The sequence below is a fragment of the Oryzias latipes genome, chromosome 4 (genome assembly GCF_053564925.1).
Source record: "Oryzias latipes strain Hd-rR chromosome 4, Olatipes_Hd-rR_3.1".
In the NCBI taxonomy this organism is placed as follows: Eukaryota; Metazoa; Chordata; class Actinopteri; order Beloniformes; family Adrianichthyidae; genus Oryzias; species Oryzias latipes.
The window spans coordinates 23,025,445-23,044,409 of NC_136240.1; the positions used below are offsets into that span (position 1 = coordinate 23,025,445).

An 18,965-nucleotide genomic window follows, 5' to 3' on the forward strand; every position below is an offset into this window, starting at 1 on the left:
CTTTTCTTGCCAATCAATGTGTAATTCCTTTTTCTTTAAATTTCATCAGTGTTTATCTCTCCACCTTTTAAGGTGCTTTGCAAGGTATCCTTTACACTTCTATCTCATTCTGCCCCATCATCAGTTCCATGACCACCATCACTGTTATCCCCACCCAGTGGTTTGGAGCCTGATCCTGAATTTACCAAGCTGTGTTCCACAGTCTAATCCATAAAAAAATACTTATATACTTATACTTTTTTATCTTACAGAATTAGCTTCAGACTTCTACTTATTGGAGCATATTTTCATGTCAGCTGTGCTTTTTGGCTTGTCTTTACAACCTCTTATCTGCATCAACTGTACTTTTAGACAACAATCATGGAAATAGTCTAAATGTTTGTTCACAACCAAGTAAGTGGGTATATGTAGAAGACAAATGGCTGTCAAACATGATAATAAAAGAGGCAGTGTCACACAATTAGTTTGAAGTGCCACTTTAGACATGAATCTTCCCAAAAACCCAAACAACCTTTCTTTATTTTTTCAGGTAACCAAGATCCTTTTTAACCAAACTAACAAAAAAAAAGTTAAAATGGAAAAGAAATAGTCAAAATTGTGTTTTTTTTCGTTGTGTTTTATTTATTTTTTAACCAACTTGTTACCTCAGCTGCCCTAGACATTGAAAAATGATGCTCAGGTGGTGAACTAGCTCAATAAAGTGTGATGCCAAAGGCTCCTGTCAAACCTGTGTCATCAGAGGAGATGGCATTGAAGGAAATGAGGGAAGCAACATATCCTAAAGCTAAAAAAATGATTTGTGTTTTGCATTTTTTGGTTTTAGATTACACAATTGTGTCTCGTCACATCTTATAAATAAGTATCTTTGAAAAAACTGATATTTGACCAGGTTCATCTTTACACAATGTTGTAACAAGGTTGTGCTTTTTAACCTGCCCCCCCATCTCTCTGCCTCAGATGTTTCATTTATAACAGTTTCTTTTTCCTTTTTCATTTAGGTCCACCGGGGACGTTGAGGTGATGCAGGACCCCTTGTCATCCCAGTGGAGGAGTCAACTAATGAAGAGTGTCTTTGTCTGCTGAACGCCCTCCCTCCCCCCACCCCACACAAACATCCCCCAACCCCCACCCCCTCCATCTCTGATGGCTCTATGGGGCGTCATCAGCCTCAGCCTTCACTGCTGGGTGTGTTTACGGTCTGGTGCCGCAACAACAGCAGTAGCAGCCGGCCTTCCTAATGACAAACCTGGGGGACCTCTGGATTGGCTCCTGTCAGATAAGGGGCCCTTCCACCACTCTCCAGAGTACATCGATTTTGTGGAGAAGAACCGGCAAGGCTTCTCAACCAGATACAAGATATATAGGTAGGTTCTGTTTTAAGCATGACAAGGCATTTATTTTGCTCACCAGCTGAACTATAAAAATCAGGATGTGGTACTCCTGTGTTAGTTCCAGACCATATACTATACATCAATATAATTTCAAATAAAGTGTTATAAAACATAGTATCAGACAAAAAAAAAATCCTTCAAAATATCACCGCAATTCCTTCCCACACTGCACACCCATCGTCAATTTACCAAGGGGAAGTATGAGTCATAAGAAAAAAAGACTTTCCTATGGTTTTTTTGCATTTAAATAGAATTTATTTTGTCCTATGAAGCCAAAAATATTGTATGTTAGCACAAAACGTTGATAAAATGTAATGTAAAGCTGGTTAAAAATGGAAATCAGTTATTCAGCAGGTAAGATGAAAACGTGCTATATGTGTCAGGCAGTAGTTCTGAGCAGATTTAGAATTTTTAAAACATTTTTGAATTGATGGCATAAGTAATAGAAATAATGATATACAACCATGTGAATAATATGGCACATTTCAGTAAATCCCTAATGTTCATCCTTTGACATGTTTCAGCAGTTCTTTCTGGGTGGTTTTTATTTGTTGCAGCATTTCATTTAGTCTATAATCTGGAGTTTGGCTTGCCATTAAAGTCTTTTTGTTTTGTTTTTTGTGTTTTTTTTGTGTTTTGTTTCTCACTTTTTCTGTAGTGGATTTGTTAGCGTGGTTAGATGATGTGTTGCCGGCCTAAATATTGAATCAGGCCTTAGCTGTCATGACGACAAAGGTTTGAGGCAAACATGGTCAACAGTATAACAGTTCAGTGCTTAGATTAGATTAGTGCTTAGAAGTATCATGACTAGTGTGCTGTACTTGATTGATCAACTGCTGTGGAAATGTGCATTATGGTTTTTTATTTCACAATTTTGCTCCTGTTTTTACAAAGAACATCTATATAGATATAGTATTGGCACCAGCATTCGTCCTTTTCATTCAATATTAGAAATGTATATATATAGCACTTTTCAAAAGTAAAAACCACCAAGTGCTTTACAAGGCATGATTAAAAAGCAATTCAAATTAAAAAATAAAATAAATAAATAAAACATCATAGGTAAAATACAACAAAAACAAATAAAAGGCAATCAACAAGCAAAAGTTAGCTAAAAGCCCATCTGAATAAAAATGTCTTAAGGAGCTTTTTAAAAGAACTAACAGATTCAGCTACGCAGAGGGGTAACGGCTGGGCATTCCAGAGTCTAGGGGCTACAGCTTCAGAGGACAGCCTACACGAGTTTTAAATTTGGTTTTCGGGACTTTAAGAAGGTTTTGATCCTAGGACCCACGATTGGAGGTGTAGGGTGTCAACAGATCATAAATATAACTGGGAGCCTATCCTTTAAGGGGATTAATAGTTAAAACAAAATCTTTTTAAATTTGAGCAGTAGCCAATGTAGTGAGAATAAAAGCAAGTAATATGCCCAAATGTTGTTGGACTGGACAATTCTTTTGTTTCTGTTATATAGATTTCAATGTTTTTGATAATTTATTTCTGTTTATCTTTCAACTACTTTTAATTGAACTCCATCTTAGCTGAGGACGGTTGCAGCTGACTAATAAAAAAAGAGTCATCTCTCCTCAAAACCTGCCACACTTGTGTGAATATTTTTTTTACATATAAAATAGAGAAAATTTTCAGATTAAGTAAGGCTTGTAGAATGTGAGGTGTATCTAATTATTCTTTCATTTTGAAGTGAACAGATAAATTGCTAACATTTCCACACTTACGGAATTCAACCATACTTCATGTTTTAAATGCTTGAGTCTAAATTGTTTTGAAATAGCCTCATAACTCTTGCCAGGTTTATTTGGATCAGTAATTGCTTCTTGGAAATCATCCCTGATGTCTTTCCTCTTTGCTCCAGAGCAGCAAACTGCCAAAACTTCTGCTTTTATAGAGGTGTTGAGGCTCACAGATAATCTTTTAATCAAGTATATTTAATTGCCAATAGCTGGCTGTTGTACTTCATTTCTAGTCAATCAACACAAGGGTGTTTTTAGTTTTAGACATGCTTTTTCTGGATTCTCATGGTTTTCAGTCAATATAAATAATAAGAGAGGTTTTCTTTTATCTGATTGTTTCAAATGTTTTTGAGTAGAAAGTTCCTAAATGGTTTCCATTTGGCCACAATAAATAATTCTTGTTTTCATTTTGATTTGTAATTGACTTTCTTGTATGCCATAGACTCTAAAGTAATAGGTTGAACTTGAAATCAAGGGTTTATAATGTAGCTTGCTAAGTGTTTTAACCCTTGTGCTATCCTGGGCACTTTAACATTGGGAGTGGGGTCATCTGGACCCCACAAGACAGTGCGCTAAACCTTTTTTCTTTAATGATATGAGATCTTCACTGGTGTCCATGGATTACATAAAATGCTCTTCACCTTTATATACCTTTGTCATGGTAGGGATAACACGTCGATGTAAGGTTTGGGTCATCTGGACCCCATAGAATAGCACAAGGGTTAAAAAGGGGAATTGTTTGTTTTTACCTTCACCTTTACACACAAAGGAACACAACAGTGACTTGGCCCTGAACCACTCAACCCACTCACTACTCTAAATTAGGATAAATCTTTTTTGCCATTTTGTCCAAACCCCCAGTCTACCAAAATGGAAGACTTATGACAGTAAACACACTTAGACTAATATTATGTTGTTTGCAAAGTTAAAGTGCCTTTTTATGTTGGGAGAGCAAGAATGCCTCCCAGGTTCACTTGTTTGGATGGCCAAAGTTGCAAAAATAATTTTTCCAATGATGTGCCAAGAAGTCTTAATCCAAGTGGAGTACTAAATCATGTTTAATTTAGGATTACCAATAGCTGCTTTTATTTTCAGATGGAACTTGTATAGCATTCAAAGGAGACAGATTTAACCAGTGTTTTTTTCATTTGTGCTGCTTTAAGGTGGACTGTCAGTCAGTATCCCCACCGCACACTTCTCAAGCATCTCAAAGCTAGAAATATTGCACATTCCCGGGTGCCTTTAACACTTAATGCTATGTGTCTTATTCATTCATTTTCAGTGGGTGGAAAATTCAAATGTGACAAACACTGATCAGATTTTGGTCGCTGCTTTACTTGCAGTTTAAAGATCCATTCCAATGAAAATTGTATTTCTTGTGTTTTTATCATGTTCTTGTAGCATTTCTCTCAGATGGAGGGCATATATCAAGAAAACAAGGGTTACAATTTCATTTTTGAGTACTTCTTTATTTAAATTGAGAATCAGGAGCAGATACGAGAAATATAGTTGGAGAAAGCTTGTAGCAGTGACATAGGTGGTACACTGAGCAGGTAATATGCTTCTTTCTTCGCTCCATTTTGATGCATCCACTTGAAGTTGAGCTAGATCCTTGTACATCTTCTGGCATCTAGCTCAAAACTGTACGGCTGAATAGCTGTGTTATTGCTCGCCATTTTGTTATACCAGTAGAGTTAGGTTGGAGTTGTGAGGGGCTGTAAACTAATGGCAGAGAGAGTATAAACAAAGGAATGATGGAAAATGAGGGTAAGCTTTCTCCACACCAACATTTCAGCCCATATCTCAAAGGGAAATTTCTGATGAACTCCTGCCGCTCTGCAGAAACTATGTCCTAGAAAATGACACAGGTTTTTGATTTTGTCTGAAAAACGGCATAAACATAATCAAAAGACCGCTGGGAACACTTTTACAATGATCAAATGAGGAATACATTTACTGCTCTAAATCATAAAAAAATTAACTAAAGGTCAGTTCAGACACTGAATAAGACAGCAAGCTTTATGAAAACCCCCAGTTCCTGGCTGTATATCTTGCAGACATTTGGCCTGTGTCGTCATGCAGAAAAGATTCTGCACAGCCAGGGATCATACAATCTGTCATACCCCAAAAGAATCTCAATGTATTACATGTGACAATCAGCTGGTGGTCTTATATCACATTATGCCAGTCACACGGCTTAAAGAGGTCAGCTGATCAGATGGGGCACCCAAGAAATGTTGCTTAGTATAAGAAAAAGATCATTCATGACAGAAGCGCAGTTAGACGAATCAGAATTCAACAGCCTTACTAGAGATTGTGTCATGAATCATGTCCATCGCCATTAAGGAGGTTGTTGTTCGAGTTTCTGAAAATGGACGGATTGGTTTCTTGACATCTATGGATTTTTGCAAGAATGCTTTATGGCTTATGTGATCACTTGCTGTGTTAGAGCTTATTAATATTTCCTTCTCTGGCAAAAAGCAGCAGTCCACCGGAGCTGAGCTGCATGGGCGGCGAGATTAATTGTCTTTTCATGTGGCCAAGTGATTAGTGAGCTCTTAGTACTTATTACTCTGCATTATCACAGACTCCCCTGAGAGGCTTCTGTCAACTGCAAGGTTGTGTTTGAGGCCCTGCAGATTATCACGGCGTGGCACTGATAAATAGTGGTGATATTAAAGAGAAAAACTAACCTAAAAAAGTAAGTAGCCTGTAAATCTTGCCAAATTGAATTTACTTTGATCTAGTCCCATTAGACTTCACAAACCTGTGCAATCATGGGACTTTCAGCTCTCAAATGTGGTGATGATTTTTGAAGCTCACACCAGGGAATAGCTCATAAAAGTAAAGAAACAAGCAAAAAAAAAAAAAAAAAAACAGACCCCCCCCCCCCCCCCCCCCCCCCCCAATAAATGGGCTCTTTGCAATAAGTTAAGTCAGGGGGAGTGATGTTGTGTCAGCTATTTTCACTTTTAACCATTTTTGGGTGACAACTCTGGCAGTTTGGACCTGATCCCCCAAAGGTTGGTTTCAGCTTCTTATATTTAGGAGGGGAAAAAAAGTATCCCCACAAAAGAATGCTGTTGTCTTCATTTACTACAGAGAAGAACCTTTATAACAATAAAATGATACAAATAATGACATATTGGTTATCCTCCATCCCGTGCCCTATATACACTGACCAAAAATATAAACGCAACGCTTTTGTTATTGCTCCCATTTTTTATGGTATGAACTCAAAGATGTGAAACATTTTAAACATACACAAAATAACCAGTTCTCTGAAATATTGTTCACAAATCTGTCTAAATCTGTGATAGTGAGCACTTCTGCTTTGCCAAGACAATCCACCCAGCCTCACAGGTGTGCCATATCAAGATACTAATTAGACACCATGATTATTGCACAGGTGTGCCTTAGACTGGCCACAAGAAAAGGCCACTCTGAAATCTTCAGGTTTTTTTTTTTTTTTTTTTTTTTTTTATTGAGGGGGTAAGGGGACTCAAACAAACAGTCAGTATCTGGTGTGCCCACCATTTGCATCATGAAGTGTGACACATCCCCTTCGCATAGAGTTGATCAGGTTTTCTATTGTGGCCTGTGGAATGTTGGTCCACTCTTCTTCAATGGCTGTGCGAAGTTGCCGGATATCGGTAGGAACTGGAACACGCTGTCGTATACGCCGATCCAGAGCATCCCAAACATGCTCAATGGGTGACATGTCCGGTGAGTATGCTGGCCATGCAAGAACTGGGATGTTTTCAGCTTCCAAGAATTGTGTACAGATCCTTGCAACATGGGGCCGTGCATTTTCATGCTGCAACATGAGGTGATGTTGTTGGATGTACGGCACAACAATGGGCCCCAGGATCTCGTCACGGTATCTCTGTGCATTCAAAATGCCATCAATGAAATGCACCTGTGTTCGTCGCCCATAACATACGTCTGCCCATACCGTAACCCCACCACCACCATGGGCTACTCGATCCTCAACATTGACATCAGAAAACCGTTACTAACGGCGCCACACACGCTGTCTGCCATCTGCCCTGGACAGTGTAAAGCGGGATTCATCCGTGAAGAGAACACCTCTCCAACGTGCCAGACGCCATCGCATGTGAGCATGTGCCCACTCAGGTGGGTTATGACGACGGACTGGAGTGAGGTCGAGACCTCGATGAGGACGATGAGCATGCAGATGAGCTTCCCTGAGACGGTTTCTGACAGTTTGTGCAGAAATTCTATGGTAATGCAAACCGATTGTTTCAGCAGCTGTCCGAGTGGCTGGTCTCAGACGATCTTGGAGGTGGACATCCTGGATATGGAGGTCTTGGGCTGGTGTGGTTACACGTGGTCAGCGGTTGTGAGGCCGGTTGGATGTGCTGCCAAATTCTCGGAAACGCCTTTGGAGACGGCTTATGGTGGAGAAATGGACATTCAATTCCCTAGCAACAGCTCTGGTGGACATTCCTGCCATCAGCATGCCAATTGCACGCTCCCTCAAAACTTGTGACATCTGTGGCATTGTGCTGTGTGATAAAACTGAAGATTTCAGAGTGGCCTTTTCTTGTGGCCAGTCTAAGGCACACCTGTGCAATAATCATGCTGTCTAATCAGCATCTTGATATGGCACACCTGCGAGGTGGGATGGATTGTTTTGGCAAAGGAGAAGTGCTCACTATCACAGATTTAGACAGATTTGTGAACAATATTTCAGAGAACTGGTTGTTTTGTGTATGTTGAAAATGTTTCACATCTTTGAGTTCATACCATAAAAAATGGGAGCAATAACAAAAGTGTTGCGTTTATATTTTTGTTCAGTGTAAGACTGAAACTCAGATTGACATTGGTCTTTTCTAGATTTTTTCTTAAATCACATTTGCTGATCAGCAAATATTTCTGTCACTCAACAACTTAATTGCTTTCTATTAGAGATACTGATTCTAAGCTTATTTTATGATTGATTTACCTTTTATGTTGTCCGATGTCTAAAAATACATTACCTGTACAAGAATATCTGAAAGCTACAACTAAAGTCATTAATTAAAACTGATTTATTAAAAAAAAAAAATTCAAATATAATGCAAACTTTCCTGTTTTAAAAAGAAAGTCACTTGCTGTTTAATATAAGAAGCATTTGGAATGCAGTGAACAGCAGAAGATTTCCTAAACCACAGGGGAGTCTGCAGATGCTTTGACACCGGCTGAGGTGAGAGTCTGAAAGCAGACTCCCTCAATGCTGCTTCTCAACATCCCACCGGGGCATTTTCACTGATGTTCATCTCGACTCCTGAAAAGCCTTTAGATGGTTTTAAAACATGCCCCTTATGGTTAATGTGCAGATCAGAGAGGTGAAGAAAAAAAGTAAAAGAAAAAAACATTTAACACTTAAGGATAGATTGATGCAAGATTTTGGTTGAGTTGCAACATTATGTGAAATCAGAACAAATTCTGCTTAATCTATTTTTTAGCATTTACCTAAGATTCCCTCGGTTTATTGCAGCAGACAACCAAAGATGATCGCTCATAATTGAAGGAACCCTACGCTGCTCTTTTAACACAATTTACTCTCTAGTGTACATGTCTTTATATTAAGATTTTTGTTCAACAGTAATCCAAATAAACATATCAGCTGCTGTACAGTGGTAGAGCGGTCAACCTTTGATTTGGGCATTCTGTTCGGTTACTACCCTGCTCGTCTATGTGACAAAATGTCCTCAGGCAAGACACTGAACCACACATAGCTCGTGGTGGTTGAGGCTTTGAGCCATATTCAAGGTAGAAAAACCACTATACAAGTATAGAGAAAAAATATAGAAATGTTTTTCCAATAGGAAGATAAACTGCATTAACTGCTGCCTAACATAACACATGATCCTGTAGTAACACCCCATTTTTTTAATGTCAGAAAAAAATCATTTTTGTGCATCTCAAAAACTGGCTTTTGCCCAAAATAGTGCAAACATAACTAGATAATTGTTAGTAAAGTAACTCCATAGCTGCTGCTGATAAATCCTTAAAGATACAAATACATGATTATAGAGTTCTGATAATTACCAATTTACTTATGATGTTGGCTTTGGATTTCTTCATTTCAGGAGTCTTACATAGAATGCTTGGGTTACTTCTATCACTTGGTAGATCAAAGTATCAAAGTATAGCAGTCCTAAGAAAAGGAGCTTAAACTGACCAAATTATTTTAACAATAAAAAAGTAAGAACATTGATTTGTGATTACATTTGTTAAAAGAGTAGCTGTTCACCTCACTGCTCAGCAGATTGTTTGCTGGGTGATGTAGAAAAATTTAGTTCATTTCCTGTTGTACTCGCCTTCTCCGTTATAAATGATACCTTTTTGCTGTTTTTGGCCGAAAAGCGCATCAATTTGTGTGGAGTAAAGCCAACAGAAAATTGAAAATGACAAGATTACTTTGTGCTCTGTTCTGCCTCAAGTCATTTTCAGTTCCCTTCTAATAAATGCTCAAAGGCAGGAGAGGATGAATTATCAAAATTCATCCTTCAGACTGCATCGTTTGAGCCACCTCAGCAGTAATGGACTAATGAATTCACACCGCAATGTGCTGCGTCTCTATTTCCCACCTTTCCTACCAACTGAATCTGAAAGGATTCTTTTACAAGTCCTTTATGTAAAATGAAAGCCGGGAGGAGAGTTGTTTTTTCAAGGATTTGTGAGTGTATTTGAGGCTGTGTATATTTTGGTTCCACTGAAATTCACCCCCATTGCTTCAAATATATACACAATGTGGCCGTTCTGCCTGAGCCACCTGTTCCACAGAAAACAGTGCCAGGGGAAAGCTGCCATGTTCACCAAGGTGAGGGTTGCCGGCTTGACACAGCTTTGGCCTTATTCTAAACATATTGCATTTGGATAATTTATATGATTATCTTTTGTGGCACAAGATGAAAATTGTCATCCAAAGATTTAGCATTGTTATATCCAGCTAGTGTTGTAATCTCCAAACTGTGAGAAGATCCAGGCCAAAGGTTTTTTAGATGAAGCTTTATATAACGTAACAAACATGTGAGCGATGGATGAACCAAAGCAAACATGAATCATCAAAAAAAACGGAACCATCGATAGAATCGCAGAACTAGACAGCATCTGAACATGCTCTCAAACAAGGTTAAAAAAAAAAAAAAAACTAAATAAATGTGTTAAAAAATACATTAAAAAAAAAACTTAAATCACGTTTTTAGAATTTACTACTACAAATATCAGTTTAATGATTAAAATAAAATAAATTCACTGCACCCATTAAAAAGTAATATATTTTGAGAAGAAACAAGGTTTTTTGATAAAAAATGTTGGTTTTATTTTTATGCCGTTTATTTGGAAAGAGAAACTAGATGGTAAGTTAACGATTCTGAACTTTATTTTGTTTGTTGTTGTTTTTTTTGTATGAATACGCAATATAAATAATCCTTACTGAAACCTTAACCATGGCACCAATAACTATGCCACATTCAAAGCTACGTAAATCGCCTTATCCATATGTCTATATGTATCAGGGTCTGCGATGACATACTGCTCTACAAAGTAGGATTGCTTACTTAGATTTGTATTTCTTAGAAGTAAGACGCAGTTGGACTGCGTTTGCCATCTTTTTAAGTAGCAAAGTTTATGATCTATTGGACAGAAAGCCTTTTTCCATTTGTTCTTTGATTTGTTTACAAGCCCACTTTTGCTAAATTTGAAATCAGATCATGACATGAATGTGAACATATTTCTTGCTTCCTTCACCAGATCAAATAATAAAAACAAATATTCCTTTTTTTCTTTTAATTATATAAAATTCAACAAGGTTAAAAATGAATTTATGATAGCCGACTGGAGAATTAAACCGCAATAAAACAGATGTTGAAAGGAGTAATGCAATCGATAATAACAATGACTTAGCTGGTTGTAGCAAGGATTGCAATTCCCCCCCCCCCCCAAAAAAAAAAGGAAAAAAATAAAATCAACTCTGCGGTGAAACCCATTTCATTTCATCCTCTCTTTGGAGGATGAACCATTTGGCCTATCAGGGGTTTAAGATAAGACAGTGCTAGCTTATCAGAGTGAACGATAAGTGAAGAAACGAATGACGGTGGGGATTTGAGGATACACTTTCAGCACCTATTCCTCTAGTTGTCCCTGCATTTCTGTTATTGCACAAAACGTGCAGCAGCTTAGAACTAGTGCTTTAAAGTTGCAAAGTCAACCTGGATAGACACTGTGTCACATTTGAAGAGGCCATTTATTTGCATAGCATGAAACAAGGGAGAGATTAATAGCTTCAATACATATATCTGGGCATGATATTAGTCAATGGGTTTGTCGCAACACTACAGTGTGATTAAAAAGGTCAAGGTGTGCCTCCCATTCATTTAGCCTCATTAGGTGTACTTCCCATACTTTTGACTGCCCCTCTTTTACATTGTCTTAATCTCTATGCTTAAATAATAGAGAAAAAAAGGAATTGTGTAGACAATTTCTGTCACCAGATTAAACATGCTATTTAAATTCTAGGTGATTTACACTTTATATCATTTAAACATCTGTGTGTTTGAGCTTTCCCCATTACTTCTGGTTTAATGTGATATATACCCTCTCAAAAGGCCACACTTGCTCCATCCATCATCTTCAGCCAAGGTTGCTCAACCCCTTCCTGATTACAGCAGTCCGGCGTTTGCACCAACATGAGTGAAGTGCGAAATTTGACTGATTGGACAACACAGTTCACATAAATTTACCAAATGTTTATTTCCGTCTGCACATTAAAATCTGACAAAAATAATCCATCACCCCAGACAGCCTTTGATTCATGCAGCATCACGATAAAGCCCTTCAAAGTAACACATTGGTGAATAGTGTGCATTGTACTATGTGCAATGATTCTTTGTGTGTCTGAAGATTTACTTCTACTGTAAAACCAATGCAATTTCAGTGGAGCAAATGGGACTTCATTACTTTTTGAAATATTTCTAAGCTGCAAAATGTTTTTGCATGTTGCAATTTTATTTTTATTTTTTAATATGAGCATGCATTAAAAAAGTTTCAGCTACAGACAGCAATGTGGGATAGTTCTCAGTTGGGGTCCTGTTAAATTCCATGTTTTAACACATTTTATAGCTGTAGAAGTCCACGCATTAAGCTTGTTTAGCCAATTTTTTAGATCAAATATGTGTGAATGAATGGATTCTCGTAACAGTATGCCACTTGTATCATAAAACAATGATATACAAGACTCTGGAAAATGAGATATAGAAGTAAATCTTTTATTTTTAAGAAAACAAACAAAAACAACAAATTAGATAGTGAATTGATATTGTGTCCAAACAGGTTTTTGGCTGTGTGTGTGGGTGTTAAGTGTCGGGACTAATGCAAAATGTTGCCTACTTTCTAAAGTGCAATTTTAACTGTTTATAACATAAAATTCTGAGATGACAAACCATGTTTTTAATTTACTATTTTTCTTTAGAGTTATTATATTTTAATTAAAATCTTAAGGTAAAAAAATGTTGTATGTTCCCTTAAAATGCAGAAGATATAAAATCTTATTTCTCTGGGTCAAAAACAGTTGAAGCCTTTTGAGGAACAAGCAGCATTTTGTGTTTCTGAGGTCTGGCACTTCTTCTGACCTCACTAACACATCTGCCTCTGAGGCTTCATTGAAAACAATGACAGCAGCTGCTGCTAGTTGCACAAAGGCAGCCTGTCAGATTACTCCGAGGCGTTTCCTTGGTAACAGCTCCAATTGAAAACATCATTAACCACTATACCTGCCAAACAATCACTTGGATTTTATCACAGAGACATATTTGACTTGCTGTCAAGTTGATTTCAAGTTCTCATCTTCTATGTTGTCTAAAAAAATAATACTTATTGTATTGATCCCATTTGGAATTACATATGTCAAAACATATTTTCTTAATGTGAAATCTTCAGTCCTGTTTCAAATTTCATCCACATTTCTCCTATTATGGGAGCAACAGAAATTATTTTTGTAACAAAAAAGAAAGATGAAGAGATGCATTGAGCTCTGGCACTTCTACATTTATGTTATGGAATGCCTGGAAAGCAGATTGTAGCATAAATAAATATTTCTTTATGTCCCTTTGGTTGAACTTGAGTTGGTTTACTAAGATCCAGCCATGTTGATTCTTTCATTCACTCTCTTATGTAAACAGGTTCTTTTTTGTTGCATTGATATTATTATTATTATTTTTACATTCTGCAAACAGCTTGACCTGTGTGGAGCAGCTATATGTTACAACATGTGTTGGTGTAAATGTTTCAGGGCAGATCATTGATTTTAGACATTGTACATCAATAGCTACTGTATTGTTGACCATCTCACTCTTCGAGTTTAATGTTGAAGGAGTCAACATTAAACTCTACATTTTGGTCTCATAAAGCTAGAAATATTTCTGCTTTGCAAAAAGAAAACAATTTGACTAATCATCAAAATGAAAGTAAAAAACAATTAGTGTTACTTATGTCAACAGAACTGCAAGATTTAGCTGAAAAGAAAAAAAAAAGAAAATACCTAGGTTCTAGGGGTGTAACAATTTATTCTGAACGATCTAATTCAATCCGATTCACTGACCTAAAATGGATGGAGGACATCTTTAACAAAAAATTCAACCAGTGTGACTCAGAGATAAATGCTTGGTACTGAACAGTGTAGGTGAAGTTTACCAGATTCCTTGCATTTCTTATGAAATAATCAAATGTAAATTAAAAGTGTACAAACAAGCAAGAATTGATGGGAAATCCATTCAAATTTTAGTTTCCTAAATTTCCGCCCACCTTTGTTTTTCCACATCAAAATAATCTAAAGGGAATATTATAAGAAAATTCTACCACACTGTTTGGTCACGTGTCTTTGCTAAATTCTTAGTATTTCCACACTTTGCACTATAATGAAGGTTGAACAATTTTTGCTGCCATCACATGTGTGTGTTGTCCATTATGATACACTTGATCATTTTTATGTTATATTAAAATTAACCTACTGTACCTCAGTCCAAGCAGTATTTTCCAGGATCAGTTATAATCAATTTATTTAATTTTGAGAAGATTTTGTAAAAGTATAGGTTGACTTGATTAACAACTTCACTTAGATCAATTTGGTTGGATCGTAGGAATATAAATTAATTTACCAATTAAGTGTATTAATCGATACACCCCAAGTAGTTCAGCAATCTTAAGTGTATCCAAAATGTTTAAACAGATGATAATCTTTCTCCCAAAGACTTAAAAAAGGGCTTATTGGTGCAGATATTTTTCAATGTGCAATGTTCTTATTTATTTATTTATTTATTTATTTATTTATTTATATATATATATATATATATATATATATATATATATATAAGAAATGAAGGTTTCAGTGGAACTAAAATCACATTTGATTCCTAATGACAACACTCTGATTTTTGGGAATGTTGCTGCTCTTTTTATCCCGAATACAGAGCAGTGTTTACTTTAAAAATATTCCCAATGCTTATAGAAAGCTGACTCATCTCTTTGCTCCAGAAACATACATTTATGGTGTCTCTAAAGAAAGTTGGTAATCATTTTCATACTTGAAATTTCTACCATTGACTATTCGCTGTATTCCTGATTAGGGTTTTGAGAATGCTGGAGTTTACCCAGATAGGGTCAAGGTGGGGTAAACCCTTGACATTTTGCCAGTTGCAGGATTGGACATTTTGATAAATATCAATTATTCATTAATTTACCTTCTTAACTGTTTCATCCCTTTTGGGGTCACGAGCTTACCGGTACCTGTCCCGGCCACTTGTGGGTGAAGGCAGTGGACATTCAGAACAGGTCGCCAGTCTGTCGCAGGGCCACAATCACACACCCATTCACACTCACATTCACACTTGGGGACAATTTAGAGTAATCAAATAAGCCATGAAGCATGTTTTTGGACGGTGGGAGGAAACCGAAGTCCCTGGGGAAGACCCACGTATGCACGGGGAGAACATGCAAACTCCACACAAGAAAGGTCCCCCATTGGTGTTCTGTTTCATGTCTCCCTGCCGAAACTTGAACCTGAGGCAGGAGCGTTAACCACTGCGCCACTGTGCAGCCCTGATTTCAATTATGTTTTTGATAAAGGGCCCCACACAGGTTTGCAACAACGTTGTCAAATATAATTTAAATAACAGATGGTAAATAATGGCCAACTTTGCAGGGGAATCTAGGGGACCCAAGGTTAGTAGGGTTTGTTTTTCCCTTCAGTGCATGGCAAAGGACATAGCTGTACCTTTTTTTTGCCAGATGTGTTGGAATTTTTTTTTTTTTTTAAGTATAGATTTTTCTAATAAAAATGGTTTGGATAGACTACTTTAATAATTATGAGTACAAGACATTTTTAAAACACCACTTTCCATACATTTATCTAAAATACGGATGTTAACTGTAAATATAGTAAGAAAAAATATAGGATCCAGTGTTTCCAAAAACAGGAATAGCTTTAGCAAATACTAGGAGAACTTTTTTTGTGGTTTGAAGGGCATTCAACATCTCTTAAGGGAGCTGGGCTTTCTGCAAATGTTCCAAATACACTGCAAGAATGGAACAGGTTGCAAGCTTAGTGTTTATTGATTCCTTGAGTTTTGCTTCCTTTCAGCTTATCTCCCTGCCTTTGACATGCAGTTTCTTTCCCCACTCATATTGTATGTGCTCCGTTCTTTTTTCCCCCCCTTGTATAAATGTTGAATAATAACTGCTTAAAATCTGTGAGAGGGAGATAGGCTCAGTGTTTTTTTGTCTCACAAAGCACACAAAGCTGACTGAAATCCTCCCGTGCTCCTCCTTGCAATGTTTTGTCATCTGTCAGATGCAATAATACATGAATGTGTCTAAAGATATCACTGTATAATCAGTGATGCACCAGGGAATTAATTTCCATGAAAAGCACTTTAAAGCAGACACTCATGGTCGAGACCAAGCTTGAAAAGAAAAACAAAAGAAAAAAGGTTTTAAAGAAGTTACTCTTTTGCTTTCTCTTTGATTATGAAATACACTTAGTTTAAGCACAAAACAGATTACATACAGGGCATATTCAACTGTCTTAACTAAATGCATAAAAATGCTTCTTAAATTTCCAAGCTTGGTTTCAGACAAATGCTTTATTTCTGCTTGTCATTAATTTTGACATTTGCAGTTTACAGTGAATCATAGACATTCATTTTAGAAAAATGACATTTTATCCCTTTTTTGTGCTGCCTGTAATGCTAGTTTGAAATGTAAATGCATGATTATGGTTTTAAGTGCATGTGGATTTTAGAGTTTTGTTGGTTTCAGTACTTTATAATAGTTCAGTGCACAACTGAGTCACATTCCCTTAAATCTACTGTGTCAAAGTGTTTTTTTTTTCTTTTACTATAAAGTACTATTACATTATTTTAACAAGACACTGGCTTCACAAAAAAATAAAAAATAAATAAAGGCAACAAATGTACAGCATAAATTTCAAGAGTTTCTCATCTGGGTAATTGTAATCTTGGGTTAAGTTGGAGGAGCTGGAGGACCCAAATGCACTAGTCTCTTTGGGTATGAGACTTTTTTTTGTATACATTATGAAAATAAGTAAAAATCTCACAAAACAACAATCTTTTCAGAGACTTCAAACTAGATCTTGACAAGTGAAACTCAAAAGAGAGACAAGAAAGGAGCTGTCAACTACCATTGAACTTAAATGCGTTGAGGGTAATTAACAAGCAAGAAGCAGCTGTGAGATTAGAAACAGGAAGCAGGTGTGACATGGAAGGGCTGAGAACGCTGCTAACGTTACTGAACATGTCTAAAAACAAAAGGAAACTAAACATAAGTTGTGAGGCAAAAAAGTATGAAAAATTAAAAAACAAAAAGACTATTCTATATATATATATATATATATATATATATATATATATATATATATAAATATATATATATATTTTTTTTTTTACAGAAAAGGTCAAATTAAAAATATAAACAAAGAGAACATGAGAAGTGTTTTATAAATAAAGGTTGATTTGATAAATACCGAATATCATACATAGAATATGGAACATATGAACTGTGGAGTTGCAGAATGTCGCTTCATGTGATTATCAGAATATAAAAGTATATAGCCTCTTTTTACATCCTTGCCTGTTTTTGCTCTTTGATACGAAAACTGACAAAAAACTAAATACATACATTTTTGCCAGATTTCTACTTTTTTACACCAATTATTCATTAATTTACCTTCTTAACTTAACTTTTCTAAGGGGCTTAAAAACATCTGCAACTCAAGTAAAGCTGAATTAGTCATTCCCTCTTTAGTATTAGAAATATGCATATACAAAAAAGGAAAGAATTATATTTCACTTGCATGCATTGTGTCATTAAGTTAAAAGTCACACGCACACACACACAAATATATATATTTACACACATATATATATGTACTGTGTATATATACATATTTATATACACACATATGTATTATATATATATATATATATATATATATATATATATATACGTATTGGAGGTAAAGCCAAGCTGATTATGTAATTGCCAAACAAATGTTCATAACAGGTCGGTTGCGGCTGGGAAATGTGTTTGATCTGCAGATATCGGCTAAAAAGGAGAGGAGCACAAACATGTTTTTTGTCAGAGAGAGAAAAAGCATGGCGAGAGTGTTAGGCTTTAAGAAGAAACTTTGAATGTAGGGTTTTTAGAAGGGAAAACAAGATAGTTGGCAAACTTGATGTAAAAGAGAAAGGTGGATATCCCGTGTGTTCAAGAGACCAGATGGAAAGGGAGCACGGCTTAAACATTTGAAGCAAGTTCAAGCTGTTTCATCATGGTGTGAATTGAAAGAAGATGGGAGGAGGAGTGATTATAAAGGAGGAGGTTGCTAAGAATGTTCTGAGAGATAGGATGATGAGTCTTAGGGACATAAACTGATTAATCCAACATATTTATTCATCCTGGAAGTTTTTTTTGTTTTTTTTTCGATTTGTTTGTTTGTTTTTTAGTAATGTGAGATAGTTTACCTCCGCTAGTTCTAATCATTAAAAGAGAAATGTATTTACCAATATTTAAATATTATTTACCTTAGTTAGTATAGGAACCATTTCCTGTGAATTACCACTCTGCAATATAAAACTGCCTAGCTGTAGTCAATAGACTAATATAAGATTGATGAGAAATTATCAATAATGTCACTTTTCTGGAAACAGAAAATTGCAAACTTCGAAGAAAATGTGCTCTATCATCTGCATTAAGACTTTTTTTATCTTGGGTTTTATTATAATACTGTCTGTACCTAGTGGCCCAGAAAAAAACAAACAGGGAAATGGTAGCTTTTCTACCTTCCTCGAAGGCCCAAAGTGCTTTACAGTCACAGCACCAATCACCCATGCACACACACACACTGTTGAATATTGGCGCCATCATATGACCACCAAAGGTAATGTGGGGCTCAGTGTCTTGCCCAAGGACACTTCGAAAAATACATGGGGAATGCGGCCGCCCCAGGGAAGGGAGGAGTGAGGAACTCTGTCTGGTTCCTCCTATAATCAATAGCCTAATACAGGGTGCCCACACTTTTTTGGCATGTTAGCTACTCTTGAGATGACAATGTCTCAAAGATCTACCTATATATATACATATATATCTATATCTATATCTATATAGATATAGATATATAGACACCCCAGTGGGCCGGAGTGGTCTGGTCTTCTGTCGGGGACTTGACGTGCAGGTAGCAACTTTCTGATGACAGACAAAATTTGCGCTCAGTGTATTTAAACACGCATGTGCAATGACG

General features: G+C 36.5%; 1 protein-coding gene across 1 annotated transcript in view; it reads left to right on the top strand.

Moving 5' to 3' along the window:
• Positions 1 to 18,965, top strand: part of LOC101162515 (BMP/retinoic acid-inducible neural-specific protein 3) — a 70,251-nt gene that overhangs the window by 17,333 nt on the left and 33,953 nt on the right. The window contains exon 2 of the mRNA XM_023954378.2: positions 999 to 1,364. Coding sequence (XP_023810146.1) covers positions 1,144 to 1,364 — 221 coding nt within the window. The 5' untranslated portion in view covers positions 999 to 1,143. The remainder of the gene's footprint in view (positions 1 to 998; positions 1,365 to 18,965) is intronic.